The 19,609-nt window shown below is 40.0% G+C and overlaps 1 protein-coding gene across 3 annotated transcripts in view; it reads right to left on the minus strand.

Moving 5' to 3' along the window:
* LOC138853220 (uncharacterized) overlaps positions 1-18,862 on the minus strand; it is a 34,751-nt gene extending 15,889 nt beyond the window's left edge. Inside the window, exons 1-3 of one of the 3 annotated variants that reach the window (XM_070088729.1) lie at positions 18,806-18,862; positions 8,479-8,810; positions 7,813-8,075 (exon numbers count right to left, since the gene is read on the minus strand). In XM_070088729.1, coding sequence (XP_069944830.1) covers positions 7,813-8,075; positions 8,479-8,643 — 428 coding nt within the window. In that variant the 5' untranslated portion in view covers positions 8,644-8,810; positions 18,806-18,862. Of the gene's footprint in view, positions 1-7,812; positions 8,076-8,478; positions 9,078-18,805 lie in introns of those variants that run through there. The other 2 variants (XM_070088730.1, XM_070088728.1) reach the window with 2 other exon arrangements.
* Between the last annotated feature and the right edge of the window lie 747 nt (positions 18,863-19,609).

Genomic DNA, 19,609 nt, shown 5'->3' on the forward strand with positions numbered 1-19,609 from the left:
ACCCCAGCAAAAATTTACGATGCTCTAACCCACTGGACCATACAGTCCTACAAAGGTCACACACCCAGAAGAGCTAGGTGTTGTACCGTAATCCGAGGACATACAATGGTGTGGGTGCCTCAGAGCTAATTTTATTCTTCTCTGCGTTTGATGTACTAGCCTCCACAAGCAGTACACATAGTGCTGTAACCACAAACGAGTGGTATTTAATCAATAACAACACTGCGACTAGCCGGGCGATCGAACCCGTGTTGTTTTAGCCTACCTCATGGTGAGCGAAAATTCACGACGCTCTAATCCACTGGATCATCCAGTCTTACATAGATCGTGCACCAAGCAGAGCTAGGTGTTGTACCGTGATACTGCTTGTGGAGGTTAGTACACCAAACAGGGAGCAGAATGAAATTAGCTCTAAGGCACCCACACCATCATATGTCCTCGGATCACGGTACAACACCTAGCTCTGCTGGGTGCGTCATCTTTGTAGGACTGTATGGTCGTGTGGGTTAGTGTTGTGAATTTTCGCTCACCATGAGGCGGGCTAAAACAATACGGGTTCGATTTCCCGGCTAGTCGTAATGTTGTTATTGATTAAATGCCACTCGTTCCGTTTACAATACTATATATATATATATATATATATATATATATATATATATATATATATATATATATATATATATATATATATATATATATATATATATATATATATATATATATATATATATATATATATATATATATATATATATATATATATATATATATGCAATAAGATCACAGTAAACAGGTGATTTCAGAATATGCAAAACAACCACTCTGAAAGAATAGAGAAATTCCAAGTGCTTTCGTGACTACTCACGTTATCAAGGAACTATGAAAGTAAAGCATCCAAGGAAGCTATATAAGGGGTCTGGCCAGCACCTCACTATCAGATCCCACAACGGTTAAACACCTGACACGCGCCGACCCAACTTGAATAGGTCCTTTGCACAACTCACCCACAAACTATTCTACCCAAGAAAATTTAAAAATTATTATTTGTCCAGTGTATTAAATTCTTCCCAAATTCTATTAATTATAAATGGATCTAATTTATATAAACCAAAGGAAATATTCATATTATTGTCAAAACTGCTTTTTATGAAACAAGATTCAATTATATTCCTGTCGACCATGGACTTGCTTGATACTACTTTCTCAACTTTTTGAAAATCAATTGGATGGTTAAAATCTCTTACATGAATAAATAAAGCATTGGAATCTTGTCCAGTTCTAATGCTATATTTATGTTGTTTTAATCTTAGTTCGAGATTTTTACCAGTTTGACCGTAATAAACTTTATCGCAAATTTTACAAGGAATCTTATAGACACATCCATCGGCATTTTGGGGGGAATTCTTTATCAAAAGTTTTTTTTACTGTATCAAGATTTTTGAATACAACTTTAATATTAAAAGTCTTAAGAAGAGAAGGCATATCAACCAAGTTTTCATGGTAAGGGAGAACCAACATATTTTTAGTTGAATAAGGCTGGTTGTCCCTTTTTGGATTGTAAAAAGTATTTCTAGCAATTTTAAAAGATTTATCAATTACATTTCTTGGGTATTTTAAATCATTACCTGTTTCATAAATTTTGGATATTTCCTCATCTATGAACTCAGGACTACAAATTCGTAAAGCTCTCAAAAACATTGATGAGAAAACAGACAGTTTGACTCTATCTTGATGCGCGGAATAATAGTGGACATAGGAACAGTTATTTGTAGGTTTTCTGTAAATTTTAAATTTGAATTCATTATTACCCTTAATAATTAAAACATCTAGAAAAGGCAATGAGTTATTTTCTTCAAACTCAACAGTAAAGTTTATAGAATGGGCTAAGCTATTTAATTTTCCAAGGAAATGGTGTATATCTACATTTTTGGGCATAAGACACAAAATATCATCAACATATCTGAACCATTTAGCTCTATTAGGGAGGATTGTGTTAAGCAACCTTGTTTCAAAAAATTCCATGTATAGGTTACTAAGAACAGGTGAAAGAGGATTTCCCATTGCCATACCAAACTTCTGAGTGTAAAACTTATCATTAAATACAAATTTTGCATCAACAATGCAAAGTTTAATAAGTTTAATGATAGTAGAAACTGGCAATGGTAAATCATAGTTAACGACTTCTTCAGATAAGAAACTTAATAAATCATCAACAGGAACTTTCGTAAACAAAGAAGTAACATCAAAACTAACCATGTTAAAATCATTTAAGTCAGTCAAGGAGCTTAATTTATCAACCAAGTCTATGTTGTTTTTAACATTAAAGTTAGAAATTTTGCCAACAATAGGGCTCAAAATATCAACAAGCCATTTGGATAATTTATATGAAACTGACCCTATGGAGCTAATAATTGGTCTGACTGGATTCCCTGGTTTGTGTGTTTTTATTAGTCCATACATGTAAGGTAAAGATAGATTAGTGGAAGTAAATTGTTTGACTAATTCATCTTTGCCTTTCAGTAGAAGTTTTATTGTTTTATTGAAATTGCTGTTAACGGTTTCTAGGGGATTTTTCCTAAGTTTAGAATAGGTTTCAGTATCATCTAAGAGATTATTCATTTTTTCTTGGTAATCATTTTCTTTCATAATTACTATTGCATTTATTTTGTCTGCTTTAGTAAGGCGCAAATTTTTATTGTTATTAAGTGTATCATAAGACTTAAAGAATCTTTGAGGGCAATTGGGAATGTTTGGTTTTAACATAGAGCTGTATACCATTCCTTTACTAATATTAATTTCATCAGAGGATAAATCAGAAAATTTTTCAAAGTTACAAAAGGCTTTTGCAATTTCAACATTATTAAGTTTTTTTGAAGTTGCAAAACTTAGGCCAAAACCTAGAGCAGCAGTTGTATGTTTGTCTAAAATTTCATCTGATAAGTTAATTACAAAATTGTTATTAGCATGCTTTGTCCAATCACTATTTTCAATTAAAATGTGTAATTTTCTTTGTAGTTTGCTCTTGAGTTTATTACAAATTCTTATGAGTTTATTATACCAATGATCCAACATACTGTGTTTCCATTCTGATGGAATGGCCTGATTAAAAGAGTATTTTTTGTTTCTCAATATTTTGAATGCTTCCTTCTCCTGTATTTTAGTTATTTCAATATGTTTCTGAATAATAATTCTCATAAAATCATCAAAAGGACGATCTCTCATGTCAAGGAGTCTATTGGGTAAAAGAGACTTGGGCAGAACTTGTTCATTTAAAAACTCAGAAGAATTTGTAATGAACTCAAGAGCAAACTACAAAGAAAAATAGACATTTTAATTGAAAATAGTGATTGGACAAAGCATGCTAATAACAATTTTGTAATTAACTTATCAGATGAAATTTTAGACAAACATACAACTGCTGCTCTAGGTTTTGGCCTAAGTTTTGCAACTTCAAAAAAACTTAATGTTGAAATTGCAAAAGCCTTTTGTAACTTTTAAAAATTTTCTGATTTATCCTCTGATGAAATTAATATTAGTAAAGGAATGGTATATAGCACTATATTAAAACCAAACATTCCCAATTGCCCTCAAAGATTCTTTAAGTCTTATGATACACTTAATAACAATAAAAATTTGCGCCTTACTAAAGCAGACAAAATAAATGCAATAGTAATTATGAAAGAAAATGATTACCAAGAAAAAATGAATAATCTCTTAGATGATACTGAAACCTATTCTAAACTTAGGAAAAATCCCCTAGAAACCGTTAACAGCAATTTCAATAAAACAATAAAACTTCTACTGAAAGGCAAAGATGAATTAGTCAAACAATTTACTTCCACTAATCTATCTTTACCTTACATGTATGGACTAATAAAAACACACAAACCAGGGAATCCAGTCAGACCAATTATTAGCTCCATAGGGTCAGTTTCATATAAATTATCCAAATGGCTTGTTGATATTTTGAGCCCTATTGTTGGCAAAATTTCTAACTTTAATGTTAAAAACAACATAGACTTGGTTGATAAATTAAGCTCCTTGACTGACTTAAATGATTTTAACATGGTTAGTTTTGATGTTACTTCTTTGTTTACGAAAATTCCTGTTGATGATTTATTAAGTTTCTTATCTGAAGAAGTCGTTAACTATGATTTACCATTGCCAGTTCCTACTATCATTAAACTTATTAAACTTTGCATTGTTGATGCAAAATTTGTATTTAATGATAAGTTTTACACTCAGAAGTTTGGTATGGCAATGGGAAATCCTCTTTCACCTGTTCTTAGTAACCTACACATGGAATTTTTTGAAACAAGGTTGCTTAACACAATCCTCCCTAATAGAGCTAAATGGTTCAGATATGTTGATGATATTTTGTGTCTTATGCCCAAAAATGTAGATATACACCATTTCCTTGGAAAATTAAATAGCTTAGCCCATTCTATAAACTTTACTGTTGAGTTTGAAGAAAATAACTCATTGCCTTTTCTAGATGTTTTAATTATTAAGGGTAATAATGAATTCAAATTTAAAATTTACAGAAAACCTACAAATAACTGTTGCTATGTCCACTATTATTCCTCGCATCAAGATAGAGTCAAACTTTCTGTTTTCTCATCAATGTTTTTGAGAGCTTTACGAATTTGTAGTCCTGAGTTCATAGATGAGGAAATATCCAAAATTTATGAAATAGGTAATTATTTAAAATACCCAAGAAATGTAATTGATAAATCTTTTAAAATTGCTAGAAATACCTTTTACAATCCAAAAAGGGACAACCAGCCTTATTCAACTAAAAATATGTTGGTTCTCCCTTACCATGAAAACTTGGTTGATATGCCTTCTCTTCTTAAGACTTTTAATATTAAAGTTGTATTCAAAAATCTTGATACAGTAAAAAAACTTTTGATAAAGAATTCCCCCCAAAATGCTGATGGATGTGTCTATAAGATTCCTTGTAAAATTTGCGATAAAGTTTATTACGGTCAAACTGGTAAAAATCTCGAACTAAGATTAAAGCAACATAAATATAGCATTAGAACTGGACAAGATTCCAATGCTTTATTTATTCATGTAAGAGATTTTAACCATCCAATTGATTTTCAAAAAGTTGAGAAAGTATTATCAAGCAAGTCCATGGTCGACAGGAATATAATTGAATCTTGTTTCATAAAAAGCAGTTTTGATAATAATATGAATATTTCCTTTGGTTTATATAAATTAGATCCATTTATAATTAATAGAATTTGGGAAGAATTTAATACACTGGACAAATAATAATTTTTAAATTTTCTTGGGTAGAATAGTTTGTGGGTGAGTTGTGCAAAGGACCTATTCAAGTTGGGTCGGCGCGCGTCAGGTGTTTAACCGTTGTGGGATCTGATAGTGAGATGCTGGCCAGACCCCTTATATAGCTTCCTTGGATGCTTTACTTTCATAGTTCCTTGATAATGTGAGTAGTCACGAAAGCGCTTGGAATTTCTCTATTCTTTCAGAGTGGTTGTTTTGCATATATATATATATATATATATATATATATATATATATATATATATATTTATGTATATATATATATATATATATATATATATATATATATATATATATATATTTATATATTTATATATTTATATATATATATATATATTTATGTAGGTAGTAGGTTGGTAGACAGCAACCACCCAGGGAGGTACTACCGTCCTGCCAAGTGAGTGTAAAACGTAAGCCTGTAATTGTTTTACACGATGGTAGGATTGCTGGTGTTTTTTCTGTCTCATAAACATGCAAGGTTTCAGGTACGTCTTGCTACTTCTGCTTACACTTAGGTCACACTACACATACATGTACAAGCATATGTATACACACCCCTCTGGGTTTTCTTCTATTTTCTTACTAGCTCTTGTTCTTGTTTATTTCCTCTTATCTCCATGGGGAAGTGGAACAGAATTCTTCCTCCGTAAGCTATGCGTGTTGTAAGAGGCGACTAAAATGCCAGGAGCAAGGGGCTAGTAACCCCTTCTCCTGTATATATTACTAAATATGAAAGGAGAAACTTTTGTTTTTCCTTTTGGGCCACCCCACCTCGGTGGGATACGGCTGGTGTGTTGAAAGAAAAGATATATTATATTTATATATATATATATATATATATTTATATATATATATATATATATATATATATATATATATATATATATATATATTTATATATATATATATATATATATATATATATATATATATGTTATATATTATATATATTATATATGTTTACAGTGAAACATATAAGTGAACAGTATTTAGATAAGGCTAAAGAGGTCTTTGTGGCATTTATGGATTTGGAAAAGGCGTATGACAGGGTGGATAGGGGGGCAATGTGGCAGATGTTGCAAGTGTATGGTGTAGGAGGTAGGTTACTGAAAGCAGTGAAGAGTTTTTACGAGGATAGTGAGGCTCAAGTTAGAGTATGTAGAAAAGAGGGAAATTTTTTCCCAGTGAAAGTAGGCCTTAGACAAGGATGTGTGATGTCACCGTGGTTGTTTAATATATTTATAGATGGGGTTGTAAGAGAAGTAAATGCGAGGGTCTTGGCAAGAGGCGTGGAGTTAAAAGATAAAGAATCACACACAGGGTGGGAGTTGTCACAGCTGCTCTTTGCGGATGACACTGTGCTCTTGGGAGATTCTGAAGAGAAGCTGCAGAGATTGGTGGATGAATTTGGTAGGGTGTGCAAAAGAAGAAAATTAAAGGTGAATACAGGAAAGAGTAAGGTTATGAGGATAACAAAAAGATTAGGTGATGAAAGATTGAATATCAGATTGGAGGGAGAGAGTATGGAGGAGGTGAACGTATTCAGATATTTGGGAGTGGACGTGTCAGCGGATGGGTCTATGAAAGATGAGGTGAATCATAGAATTGATGAGGGAAAAAGAGTGAGTGGTGCACTTAGGAGTCTGTGGAGACAGAGAACTTTGTCCTTGGAGGCAAAGAGGGGAATGTATGAGAGTATAGTTTTACCAACGCTCTTATATGGGTGTGAAGCATGGGTGATGAATGTTGCAGCGAGGAGAAGGCTGGAGGCAGTGGAGATGTCATGTCTGAGGGCAATGTGTGGTGTGAATATAATGCAGAGAATTCGTAGTTTGGAAGTTAGGAGGAGGTGCGGGATTACCAAAACTGTTGTCCAGAGGGCTGAGGAAGGGTTGTTGAGGTGGTTCGGACATGTAGAGAGAATGGAGCGAAACAGAATAACTTCAAGAGTGTATCAGTCTGTAGTGGAAGGAAGGCGGGGTAGGGGTCGGCCTAGGAAGGGCTGGAGGGAGGGGGTAAAGGAGGTTTTGTGTGCGAGGGGCTTGGACTTCCAGCAGGCATGCGTGAGCGTGTTTGATAGGAGTGAATGGAGACAAATGGTTTTTAATACTTGACGTGCTGTTGGAGTGTGAGCAAAGTAACATTTATGAAGGGATTCAGGGAAACCGGCAGGCCGGACTTGAGTCCTGGAGATGGGAAGTACAGTGCCTGCACTCTGAAGGAGGGGTGTTAATGTTGCAGTTTAAAAACTGTAGTGTAAAGCACCCTTCTGGCAAGACAGTGATGGAGTGAATGATGGTGAAAGTTTTTCTTTTTCGGGCCACCCTGCCTTGGTGGGAATCGGCCAGTGTGATAATAAAAAAAAAAATATATATATATATATATGTATATATAGTATGCATATATATATAAGCATTAAAAATATTTAATATTTTGCTCTCCAGAGCTATATTTAGACAGTCTTTTATTTTGTATACCGAACAGTAGACTTATACTCACTCAGCTATTACGGAGAGAGCTTGTTTAACGTCCTCAGGTGTGATGGGCTGAGACGAGGAGAGCCACAACACCTGAGCAGTGTTACCAGTGCCCAGAATCAGTGGTGTTGCTGAAAACATTTCTATGTTGCTCACTGGTCTCAACCAGCCTCCAGGTTCAGCCACTACCTTCCTGGGCTCAGTCTCCTCCTCCAAGTTACGGGAGTCATGCTGCTGGTGACTTCTGGCTGCCCAGTAGGTGGTGAGAAAGTGGTAGGCGATCAACTGTGATGGAGTAGAGATTCCATATATGGAAAGGATCATTCTAGCGAAAAATAGCGTGCAAGAGAATGAGTATGACATAATGGTTTTCTCGCAAAATTTACTTTATTGATTTATCATCACGGAATATGAAAGATACGGGATTGACGCACAGTGTACTTTACTGTAAAGCATTATAGTGGAGTTACTTTAAATATTAAATATTACTGAGTGCGAAAATAAGTTACTGAATGGATTTAGAAAGGAAGACGGCGATAGATGAGACTCCACCTCTCCAGAGTCAATAATATCTTAAGCCTGTTTAACTTACAAGTATTTAAGAAAAATAACTCAATACTGTAATGCTGAAAAGGAGTTTATTTATATATCATGAATGAAAGAACTAGCTTCTCAACCGTGAACTTACCAAGCATAAAATGTTGCCTGCCAGAAAAAGCAGTAATATACTTGGGTTTAGGGAAGTCCCGAGTAGGTAGAAATAGGCGTATGTGTGGAGGCCAGCGTGGGTGGTGTCAGCGTTGAGGGTTAGTGAGGAGAGCAGAGATGCTGGATCACTACTATCAGACTCCATCTTTAATGGTCAACAAATCACTGAACAATGGGGCTATGTAACAGCAGTTGTTAACATATATTGCACTTAAATCGTCTCTAGCTGAAAGTTATTTTTTCTTGAAATAAAATCACAGTTAATGAGCACAGTGACGCAAATTGATGTTCTTGAGCAGCTGACTTGGTAACCTGTAAAAGAAAGAAAATGAAGACAACAGGATTTACCAACTGTTTAGTTGTTTACACCAGTGAATTTACACGTTGAGAGCTGCTATCCTATCTTGACTTATTTACAAGCTAAGATCTGTTGTCCTACCTCAGCTCATTTACAGACTAAGAGCTGTTATCCTTCTTGGCTCATTCCAAAGCCCAGTGTAATCTAAGGTATTTCATACTCTCTCCTCCCAGGATTCTACCCACAGTAACATTTTACTGCTAGGCTACAAGGTACAGAGAAACTTACCCAACATCTCCGCCCACCCCAGGATTGAACCCGCCTTAGGTTAAAAGTCTACAGTTTCCGGCTCTGCTACGGTTGAGCTACAGCACCTGTGCCTGCTACAGCTGAGCTACAGCACCTGTGCCTGCTACAGCTGAGCTACAGCACCTGTCCCTGCTACAGCTGAGTTACATGTCCTGGCACTATTACAGATGGGCCTATAGCTCGTGTCAGTGCTACACGGCTACAACTCGCTCCCACAATTCAGTTACTCTAACTCACTCCCACGCCCAAAAAACTAACTCACAAACCATAACAACTCACTCCCACTCTCCTATAATTCACTCCCACATTTCTGCAACTCAGTTCCTCGCTCCCACTCTTCTACAACTCGCTTCTACACTCCTACAACTTACTCACACTCCTACAACTCACTCCCACCCTCCTGCAACTCCTACAGTTCACTCCCATACCCTTACATTTCATTCCCATGGCCCGGTGGCCTGGTGGCTAAAGCTCCCGCTTCACACAAGGACGGGTTCGATTCCCGGCGGGTGGAAACATTTCGACACGTTTCCTTACACCTGTTCTCCTGTTCTAGTAGCAGCAAATAGGTACCTGGATGTTAGTCGACTGGTGTGGGTCGCATCCAGGGGGGACAAGATTACTGACCCCAATGGAAATAAGTTAGGCAGTCCTCGATGAAGCACTGACTTTCCGGAGTTAAAAATCCGAACGAAATAGTATCTTATCTTATCTTAACAGTGTAATACTTGTATAGTATTTTATAATTGATAGTACCATTTATAGTCATGGTCCCGTGTTATGTTGGTGTCACGGGCTCCCGTCACCCAGATAGCCGTCAGGCAACTCGCACTTTTTGCCAGGACTAGAGACTAGCAGACGCTGTCAAGGCTGGACTCTCCATTCACAACAACGCCTCCCGTAACACCCATCGGTGTTTCCTTCGCTGCCATTTCCCTTTCAACGAACCCCCACGATACCACACTTCTACAATCCCACACTCTTACAATCCCACACTCCTACAACTCCCACACTCCTACAACTCCCACTCTCCTACAACTCCATCACTCATACAACCCTCACACTTCTACAACTCATAAGAACATAAGAACATAAGAAAGAAGGAACACTGCAGCAGGCCTGTTGGCCCATACAAGGCAGGTCCAAGTCTCCTACCGGCTTAAGCCGGCAACTGACTTAGTAGCACAAGCTAATCAGGTCCAACTCGCACCCACCCACACACACTCATGTATTTATCTAACCTATTTTTAAAACTACACAACGTTTTAGCCTCTATAACTGTACTTGGGAGTTTGTTCCACTCATCCACAACTCTATTACCAAACCAATGCTTTCCTATATCCTTCCTGAATCTTAATTTTTCCAACTTAAAACCATTGCTACGAGTCCTGTCTAGGCTAGATATTTTCAGCACGTTATTTACATCCCCTTTATTTATTCCTGTCTTCCATTTATACACCTCAATCATATCCCCCGTAATTCTACACCTTTCTAGAGAGTGCAGATTCAGGGCCCTCAGTCTATCCTCATAGGGAAGATTTCTGATACATGGGATCAACTTTGTCATCCTCCTTCGTATGTTTTCCAGTGCATTTATATCCATTCTGTAATACGGTGACCAAAACTGTGCAGCATAATCTAAATGAGGCCTAACCAAGGATATATAGAGTTGAAGAACAACCTGAGGACTCCTATTATTTATGCTTCTTGATATGAAGCCAAGGGTTCTGTTAGCTTTATTGCGAACACTTATGCACTGTTGTCTTGGTTTCAGAGTACTGCTAACTAGAACTCCTAAATCTTTATCGCAATCCATAATATTAAGATCGACATTTAGTTTATATGTGGCATTGGTATTTTCCTGTCCAACATTTAGAACTTTGCCTTTGTCTATATTAAACTGCATCTGCCACTTCTCCGATCACTGCATCAGTCTATTCAAATCTTCCTGGAGTGATCTAATGTCCTCGTCAGAATGAATTCGACGGCCTATTTTGGTGTCATCGGCAAACTTGCTTATGTCGCTCTTTATGTCCTCATCAATGTCGTTTATGTAGATTGTGAACAACAGGGGGCCCAACACTGACCCCAGTGGAGCACCGCTCGTGACGCTTCCCCACTCTGATTTCTCCCCATTTATGCAAACTCTCTGCTGCCTATTTGTCAACCATGCCTCTATCCAGGAAAAAATTTCTCCTCCTATTCCATGTGCCTTAATTTTCCTCAATAGTCTCTGATGTGGGACCCTGTCAAAAGCCTTACTGAAGTCCATATACACAATATCATATTCATTACCATGATCTACCTCCTCAAATACCTTAGTGAAAAAAATTAATAAATTTGTAAGGCAGGAACGCCCCTTTGTAAAACCATGCTGAGATTCGTTGATTAATTTGTGCTTTTCAAAGTGGCTACGAACTGCCTCGGCAATTATTGATTCCATAAATTTTCCCACTATGGAGGTTAGGCTTATTGGTCTATAGTTCGAAGCTAAGGACCTGTCACCTGCTTTGAAAATAGGTATCACATTTGCCATTTTCCACTTATCTGGCACCATGCCAGTTTGTAGTGATATGTTGAAAAGATTAGCCAAAGGTTTACTAAGCTCCTCTTTACATTCCTTTAGAACCCTTGCATACAGTTCATCAGGGCCTGGGGATTTGTTAGGTTTTATTTTATCAGTTTACCTAAAGACCATGTCACTTATAACCCTAATCGTGCACAGTTTATTATCGTCCTGTTCTACATAATTTATTATTTCTGGAATATCGCTAGTATCTTCCTGAGTAAAAACTGAGAGGAAGTATGTATTAAAAATTCTACACATTTCCTTATCACTGTCAGTGAGCTGACCCTATCTTGTCCCTGATCTTCCCTCTGTATACTTGAAAGAATCCTTTTGGGTTAGTCTTCGATTCTCTTGCAACTTTAACCTCATAATCTCTTTTTGCTTTTCTTATTCCCTTTTTTATTTCTCTCTTTAACTGACTATATTGATTTCTTAATTGCACCTCTCCTCTTTTGATTTCCCTATATATGCCTCTCTTTCGACCAATGAGTTGTTTTAATCTATTGTTCATCCATTTAGGGTCATTTTTGCTTGATCTGATTTCCCTATTTGGAACATAAGTTGTCTGAGCAGCTAGAACTATGCCCTGGAACACGTCATATCGACAATCATCACCAGCTACCTGGCCCATAGTCAGGTCATTCCAGTTCAGCCCACCCAAGTAATTTTTCAGTCCTTTGAAATCAGCCAAGCGGAAGTCAGGGACAGAGACTTGATTGCCATTATTAGGGGAATTCCATGATATATTAAAACTGAGTGATTTGTGATCACTTTCCCCAAGCTCGTCATTAACCTCAAGATTATTAATTAGCATTTCCCTGCTGGGAAGAACCAAGTCAAGCAAGTTATTTCCTCTAGTTGGCTTTGTCACAAACTGTTTTTAAAAAAATCATGAATCGTATCAAGAAAGTCACTTGATTCTAAATTTCCTGTCAAATTGCTCCACTCAAACTGTCTATAGTTGAAATCTCCCATTATCACAACATTTTCGTATGTAGAGGCCTTACGAATTTCATCCCATAGAAGTTTACCGGACTTCCTATCATGATTTGGGGCCCTGTAAATCACACCCAAAATTAGTTTTTCACTGCCCTCGAGAAGCTGTAACCAAACAGATTCAGTGGCTGACGCTTCTAATTTTATATCTTGTCTAACACAACAATTTAAATTGTCTCTGACGTACATCGCTACTCCACCACCCCTCCTGTTGACCCTGTCAGTGTGGAATAATTTAAAGCCTTGTATGTAACATTCAGAAGGCGTCTCTCAATCTTTCAGATTGAGCCAAGGTCTCTGTTATAGCAATGATATCTATGTTTCCTGCACTTGCAACAACTTCTACAACTCTCACACTCCTACAACTCCCACACTCCTACAACTCTCACACTTCTACAACTCCCACACTCCTACAACTCCCACACTCCTACAACTCCCACACTCCTACGACTTCCACACTCCTACAACTTCCACACTCCTACAACTCCCACACTCCTACAACTCCCACACTCCTACAACTCCCACACTCCTACAACTCCCACATTCCTACAACTACCACACTCCTACAACTCCCACACTCCTACAACTCCCACACTCCTACAACTCCCACACTCCTACAACTCCCACACTCCTACAACTCCCAGACTTCTACAACTCCCACACTCCTACAACTCCCACATTCCTACAACTCCCACACTCCTACAACTCCCACATTCCTACAACTCCCACACTCCTACAATTCCCACACTCCTACAATCCTCACACTCCTACAACTCCCACATTCCTACAACTCCCACACTCCTACAACTCCCACACTCCTACAACTCCCACACTCCTACAACCCTCACACTCCTACAACTCCCACATTCCTACAACTCCCACACTCCTACAACTCCCACACTCCTACAACTCCCACACTCCTACAACTCCCACACTCCTACAACTCCCACACTCCTACAACCCTCACACTCCTACAACTCCCACATTCCTACAACTCCCACACTCCTACAACCCTCACACTCCTACAACTCCCACACTCCTACAACTCCCACATTCCTACAACTCCCACACTCCTACAACTCCCACACTCCTACAACTCCCACATTCCTACAACTCCCACACTCCTACAACTCCCACACTCCTACAACTCCCACACTCCTACAACTCCCACACTCCTACAACCCTCACACTCCTACAACTCCCACATTCCTACAACTCCCACACTCCTCCAACCCTCACACTCCTACAACTCCCACACTCCTACAACTCCCACACTCCTACAACTCCCACACTCCTATAACTCCCACACTCCTACAACTCCCACACTCCTACAACTCCCACACTCCTACAACTCCCACATTCCTACAACTCCCACACTCCTACAACTCCCACACTCCTACAACCCTCACACTCCTACAACTCCCACACTCCTACAACCCTCACACTCCTACAACTCCCACACTCCTACAACCCCCACACTCCTACAACTCCCACATTCCTACAACTCCCACACTCCTACAACCCTCACACTCCTACAACTCCCACACTCCTACAACTCCCACACACCTACAACTCCCACACTCCTATAACTCCCACACTCCTACAACTCCCACACTCCTACAACTCCCACAATCCTACAACTCCCACATTCCTACAACTTCCACACTCCTACAACTCCCACACTCCTACAACCCTCACACTGCTACAACTCCCACACTCCTACAACTCCCACACTCCTACAACTCCCACATTCCTACAACTCCCACACTCCTACAACTCCCACACTCCTACAACTCCCACACTCCTACAACTCCCACATTCCTACAACTCCCACACTCCTACAACTCCCACACTCCTACAACCCTCACACTCCTACAACTCCCACACTCCTACAACTCCCACACTCCTACAACTCCCACACTCCTACAACTCCCACACTCCTACAACCCTCACACTCCTACAACTCCCACATTCCTACAACTCCCACACTCCTACAACCCTCACACTCCTACAACTCCCACACTCCTACAACTCCCACATTCCTACAACTCCCACACTCCTACAACTCCCACACTCCTACAACTCCCACATTCCTACAACTCCCACACTCCTACAACTCCCACACTCCTACAACTCCCACACTCCTACAACTCCCACACTCCTACAACCCTCACACTCCTACAACTCCCACATTCCTACAACTCCCACACTCCTACAACCCTCACACTCCTACAACTCCCACACTCCTACAACTCCCACACTCCTACAACTCCCACACTCCTATAACTCCCACACTCCTACAACTCCCACACTCCTACAACTCCCACACTCCTACAACTCCCACATTCCTACACCTCCCACACTCCTACAACTCCCACACTCCTACAACCCTCACACTCCTACAACTCCCACACTCCTACAACCCTCACACTCCTACAACTCCCACACTCCTACAACCCTCACACTCCTACAACTCCCACATTCCTACAACTCCCACACTCCTACAACCCTCACACTCCTACAACTCCCACACTCCTACAACTCCCACATTCCTACAATTCCCACACTCCTACAACTCCCACACTCCTACAACCCTCACACTCCTACAACTCCCACACTCCTACAACTCCCACACTCCTACAACTCCCACATTCCTACAACTCCCACACTCCTACAACTCCCACACTCCTACAACTCCCACACTCCCACAACTCCCACATTTAACATCATGTATTCATCGTTCGGTACATAATGTTTTAAGCCAGATTTACACGTTATTTAGTTTAAGTTTTCCCTCTTAGAATTATAATTAATAGAGGAGGAATTTGTCAGTCACCATATAGAGCCCTTAACTCGCATTTATAGTAATGTATGTAAGACTTTGTGTGTAACTGGTAAGTTGTATGTATGTATGTAGTGTAACTCGTGATTATCTACCTGGAGGGTATTCCGGGGGTCAACGTGCGCACGACCCAGTCCACTAACAGGCCTCCCGGTGGATCAGGGCCTGATCAACTAGACTGTTACTGCTGGCCGCACGCAGTCCAACATACGAACCACAGGCCGACTGATCCGGCACCGACTTTAAGTATCTGTCCAGCTCCCTCTTGAAGGCAGCCAGGGGTCTATTGGTAATTTCCCTTATGCCTGGTGGGAGGCTGTTGAACAGTCTTGGGCCTCAGACGCTTACTTTATTTTCTCATAGTGTACCGATGACGCCCCTACTTTTCATTTGGGTATTTTGCATCCCCTGCCCAGTCTTTTACTTTCGTAGGGAGTGATTTCTGTGTACAGATTCGGGACCATTCCTTCTAGGATTCTCCAAGTGTAGATTATGATATATATCTGTCGCCTGCGCTCCAGTGAGTACAAATCAAGTGCTTCCAGACGCTCCCAGTAGTTAAGGTGTTTGACGGAACTTTTATGTGCAGTAAAGGTTCTATGTACACTTTCTAGATCTGCAATTTCATGTTAATGTACAGCAGTATTCCAGCCAAGGAGAACAAGTGATTTAAAAAGGATCATCACTGACTTGGCATCTCTTGTTTTGAACGTTCTCATTATCCATCCTATCATTTTCTTTGCAGAGGCGATAGTGGCACTGTTGTGATCCTTGAAAGTGAGATCCTCAAACATTACCACTCAGACGTCCCTCACTTTACTTTTCCGCTCTATTGTATGATCAGAGTTTGTAGTATATTCAGTTCTAATTATTATCTCCTCCAATTTTCCATAACGGAGTTGTTGGAATTTGTCTTCATTGAACATCATATTGTTTTCCGATGCCCATTGGAAAACTTGGTTTACATCTTCTTGGGGGTTAACTGTGTCCTCAATGGATGACAGTCTCATGCAGATCCTAGTATCGTCTGCAAAGGAAGACACGGTGCTATGGATTACATATGTCTCTGTCTGTCTGATATGAGGATGAGGAACAGGATGGGGGCAAGTACTGTGCCTTGTGGAAAAGAGCTTTTCACTATGGCAGCTTCCGATTTAACTCTGTTTACCACTACTCTTTGTGTTCGATTGGTTAGAAAGTTGAAGATCCATCTGCCCACTTTGCCAGTTATTCCTTCAGCACGCATTTTGTGCGCTATTACACCATGATCGCACTTGTCAAAGGCTATTGCGAAGTCTGTGTATTCTACATCTGCATTATGTTTTTCTTCCAGTGCATCCAAGACCATATCATAGTGATCCAGTAGTTGTGAGAAGCACGAGCGACCCGCTCTGAACCCATGTTGCAATGGATTGTGCAGTTTTTGGGAATCCAAGTGGCTTGCCATCATACTTCTTAGTACTCATTCAAATGTTTTTATGATGTGAGACGTTAGAGCTATTGGTCTACAGTTCTCAGCTAATGCTATATTGCCAGAAGGTTATCAGAAGAGAGGTGGAGCACCTAGTAAGGAACGGGCTCATCCATGACAACTAGCAAAGCTTCATGGAAGGGAAATCTTGCGTCACAAACCTACTGATGTTCTACGACAAGATAACAGAAGTAAGACAGGGTAAAGAATGGGTAGACTGCATCTTCCTGGACTGTAAGAAGGCTTTCTATACAGTACTACAAAAGAGAGTGGTTGAAAAGCTAGAGGAACAAGCAGGAATAACGGGGAAAGTACTGCAGCGGATCAGGAAATACCTGTCAGGAAGGAAACAACGTGTGTTGGTAAGTGATGAAGTGTCAGAGTACTGTTTCTGGTATATGTGAATGGCATGAGGGAAGGATATAGATTCAGAGGTGTTCCTGTTTTCGGACGATGTGAAACTAGTGAGGAGAATACAAGCAGACGAGGATCAGGTAAGCCTTCAATGGGATCAGAACAGGCTGTAAGCCTGATTCGACAAATTACTCCTGGAGTTTAACCCCAGCAAGTACAAAGTTATGAAGCTTCGGAAAGGACAAAGACGTTTGCAGACTGAGCACAGCCAAAAACTCACTCAGAGAAAAGGATCTTGGGACGAGCATCATAATGAATACATCTCCTGAGGTACATATCAACAAATAACTGCTGCAGTATATGGGCGCCTGGCAAACCCGAGAACACCGTTTCGACATCTAAGTAGAGTCATTCACGACACTGTACATCGTGTACGTCAGGACCAGATTGGAGTACGCAACACTGGTGTAGAACCCACACCTGGTTAAACTCGTCAAGAAACCAGAGAAGGTGCAAAGGTTTGCAAGAAAACTAGTCCCTGAGCTGAAGGGTATGTCCTACTAGGAGAGTTTATGGGAACTCATTCTGACGACACTATAGGGCAAGGGAAAAATGATAAGTACATATAAATACTGAGAGAAATTGACAAGGTGGATAGAGACTGAATGTTCCAGAGATGGGACACAGAAACAAGGGGTCACAACTGGAAGTTGAAAACCCAGATGAGTCACAGGGATGTTAGGAAGTATTACTTTTGTCATAGAGTTGTTAGGAAGTGGAACAATCTGGAGAGTGATGTAGTGGAGACAGGAGCCATAAATAGCTTTAAGAAGAGGTGCGATAAAGCTCATGGATCAGGAAAGAGTGGACCTAGCAGCGATCAGTGAAGAGGCGGGGACCTGGAACTATCATTTGAACCCTGCAACCATAAAAAGGTGAGTACACACACACACACACACACACACACACACACACACACACACACACACACACACACACACACACGTTATGGCTACTATAATGGATATTTATCATTATCCGAGCAATAAGGCATCTTTATATAACATCCACTGATCGACTATATTTTCTATTTCCTGTCAACTCTAGTGTGTGTGTGTGTGTGTGTGTGTGTGTGTGTGTGTGTGTGTGTGTGTGTGTGTGTGTGTGTGTGTGTGTGTGTGTGTGTGTGTGTGTGTGTGTGTGTGTGTGTGTGTGTGTCTGTGTGTGTGTGTACGTGTGTATGTGTGTGTGTGTGTGTGTGTGTGTGTGTGTGTATGTCTGTGTGTGTGTGTGTGTGTGTGTGTGTGTGTGTGTGTGTGTGTGTATGTCTGTGTGTGTGTGTGTGTATGTGTGTGTGTGTGTGTGTGTGTGTGTGTGTATGTGTGTGTGTGTGTGTGTGTATGTGTGTGTGTGTGTGTGTGTGTGTGTGTGTACACACACACACGAATATATTATAAGAATAGTTCACCACTGATGAAGTTACAGAGGCAGAGGTCCCACTAGTGATGTCTTGACCACTGTTGCCTTAACACTGATGCGCTCCCGTCGTGTACCCGCATTTATAAGTCACACTGTGATGACTTTGACCTTTCCCTGTTGGTTATGACTGGCTGCTGTAGCATTTTGTGGGACGTTTTGGCATACCTAAGCATCTAATTCAAAACGCCAACTGAATTTTGATCAGATCTTCACTATTTATCATCAATATTTACTGATAGTATAGTTCTTGATGCAACATGTGTAGGTTATAGCTACCTTGTAAATTCAAATGTTAATTTAATCTGCAAAAATAGTGTCATTCTGGTTTACGGGCTTAAATTTAGGTCAACTGAATGTTGTGGGTCACATCCGGAAGCTTAATTCTATCTTACCTCGCCTGTTTTTCTGCAGTTTTTTCCTATTTTTGGTGGTTCCTGCGTCTTAGCTCCTGCGGTTGAGACGTATGGGCATGTCTTGGCTAGGAGCGGGTGGGACGCATGGGCAAGACTCTTTACACCTGTAGCACATGTACACCTAGAAGCCAGTACATGCCTGGGTGTTACTCCACTGTTGTGGATGGTACTCTGAAATAAGCTGAGGTAACGTAACATCCTTCAGTAATCTTAGAAAAAGATATCCTGCTAACCTTCTGGATGTGACTGTTGTTGACTACCTTGCTTATTTCTCGATAAACAGGAAAATCAGGTTCACGATGACATGCTCATAGTCGTCTCCCGCCGGGGATTAAACCCCGCATCCTTCGGTTGTGAATTACCACTGTTGTTTTGAGGAG

Source organism: Cherax quadricarinatus, chromosome 26 (assembly GCF_038502225.1).
Source record: "Cherax quadricarinatus isolate ZL_2023a chromosome 26, ASM3850222v1, whole genome shotgun sequence".
NCBI classification, from domain to species: Eukaryota; Metazoa; Arthropoda; class Malacostraca; order Decapoda; family Parastacidae; genus Cherax; species Cherax quadricarinatus.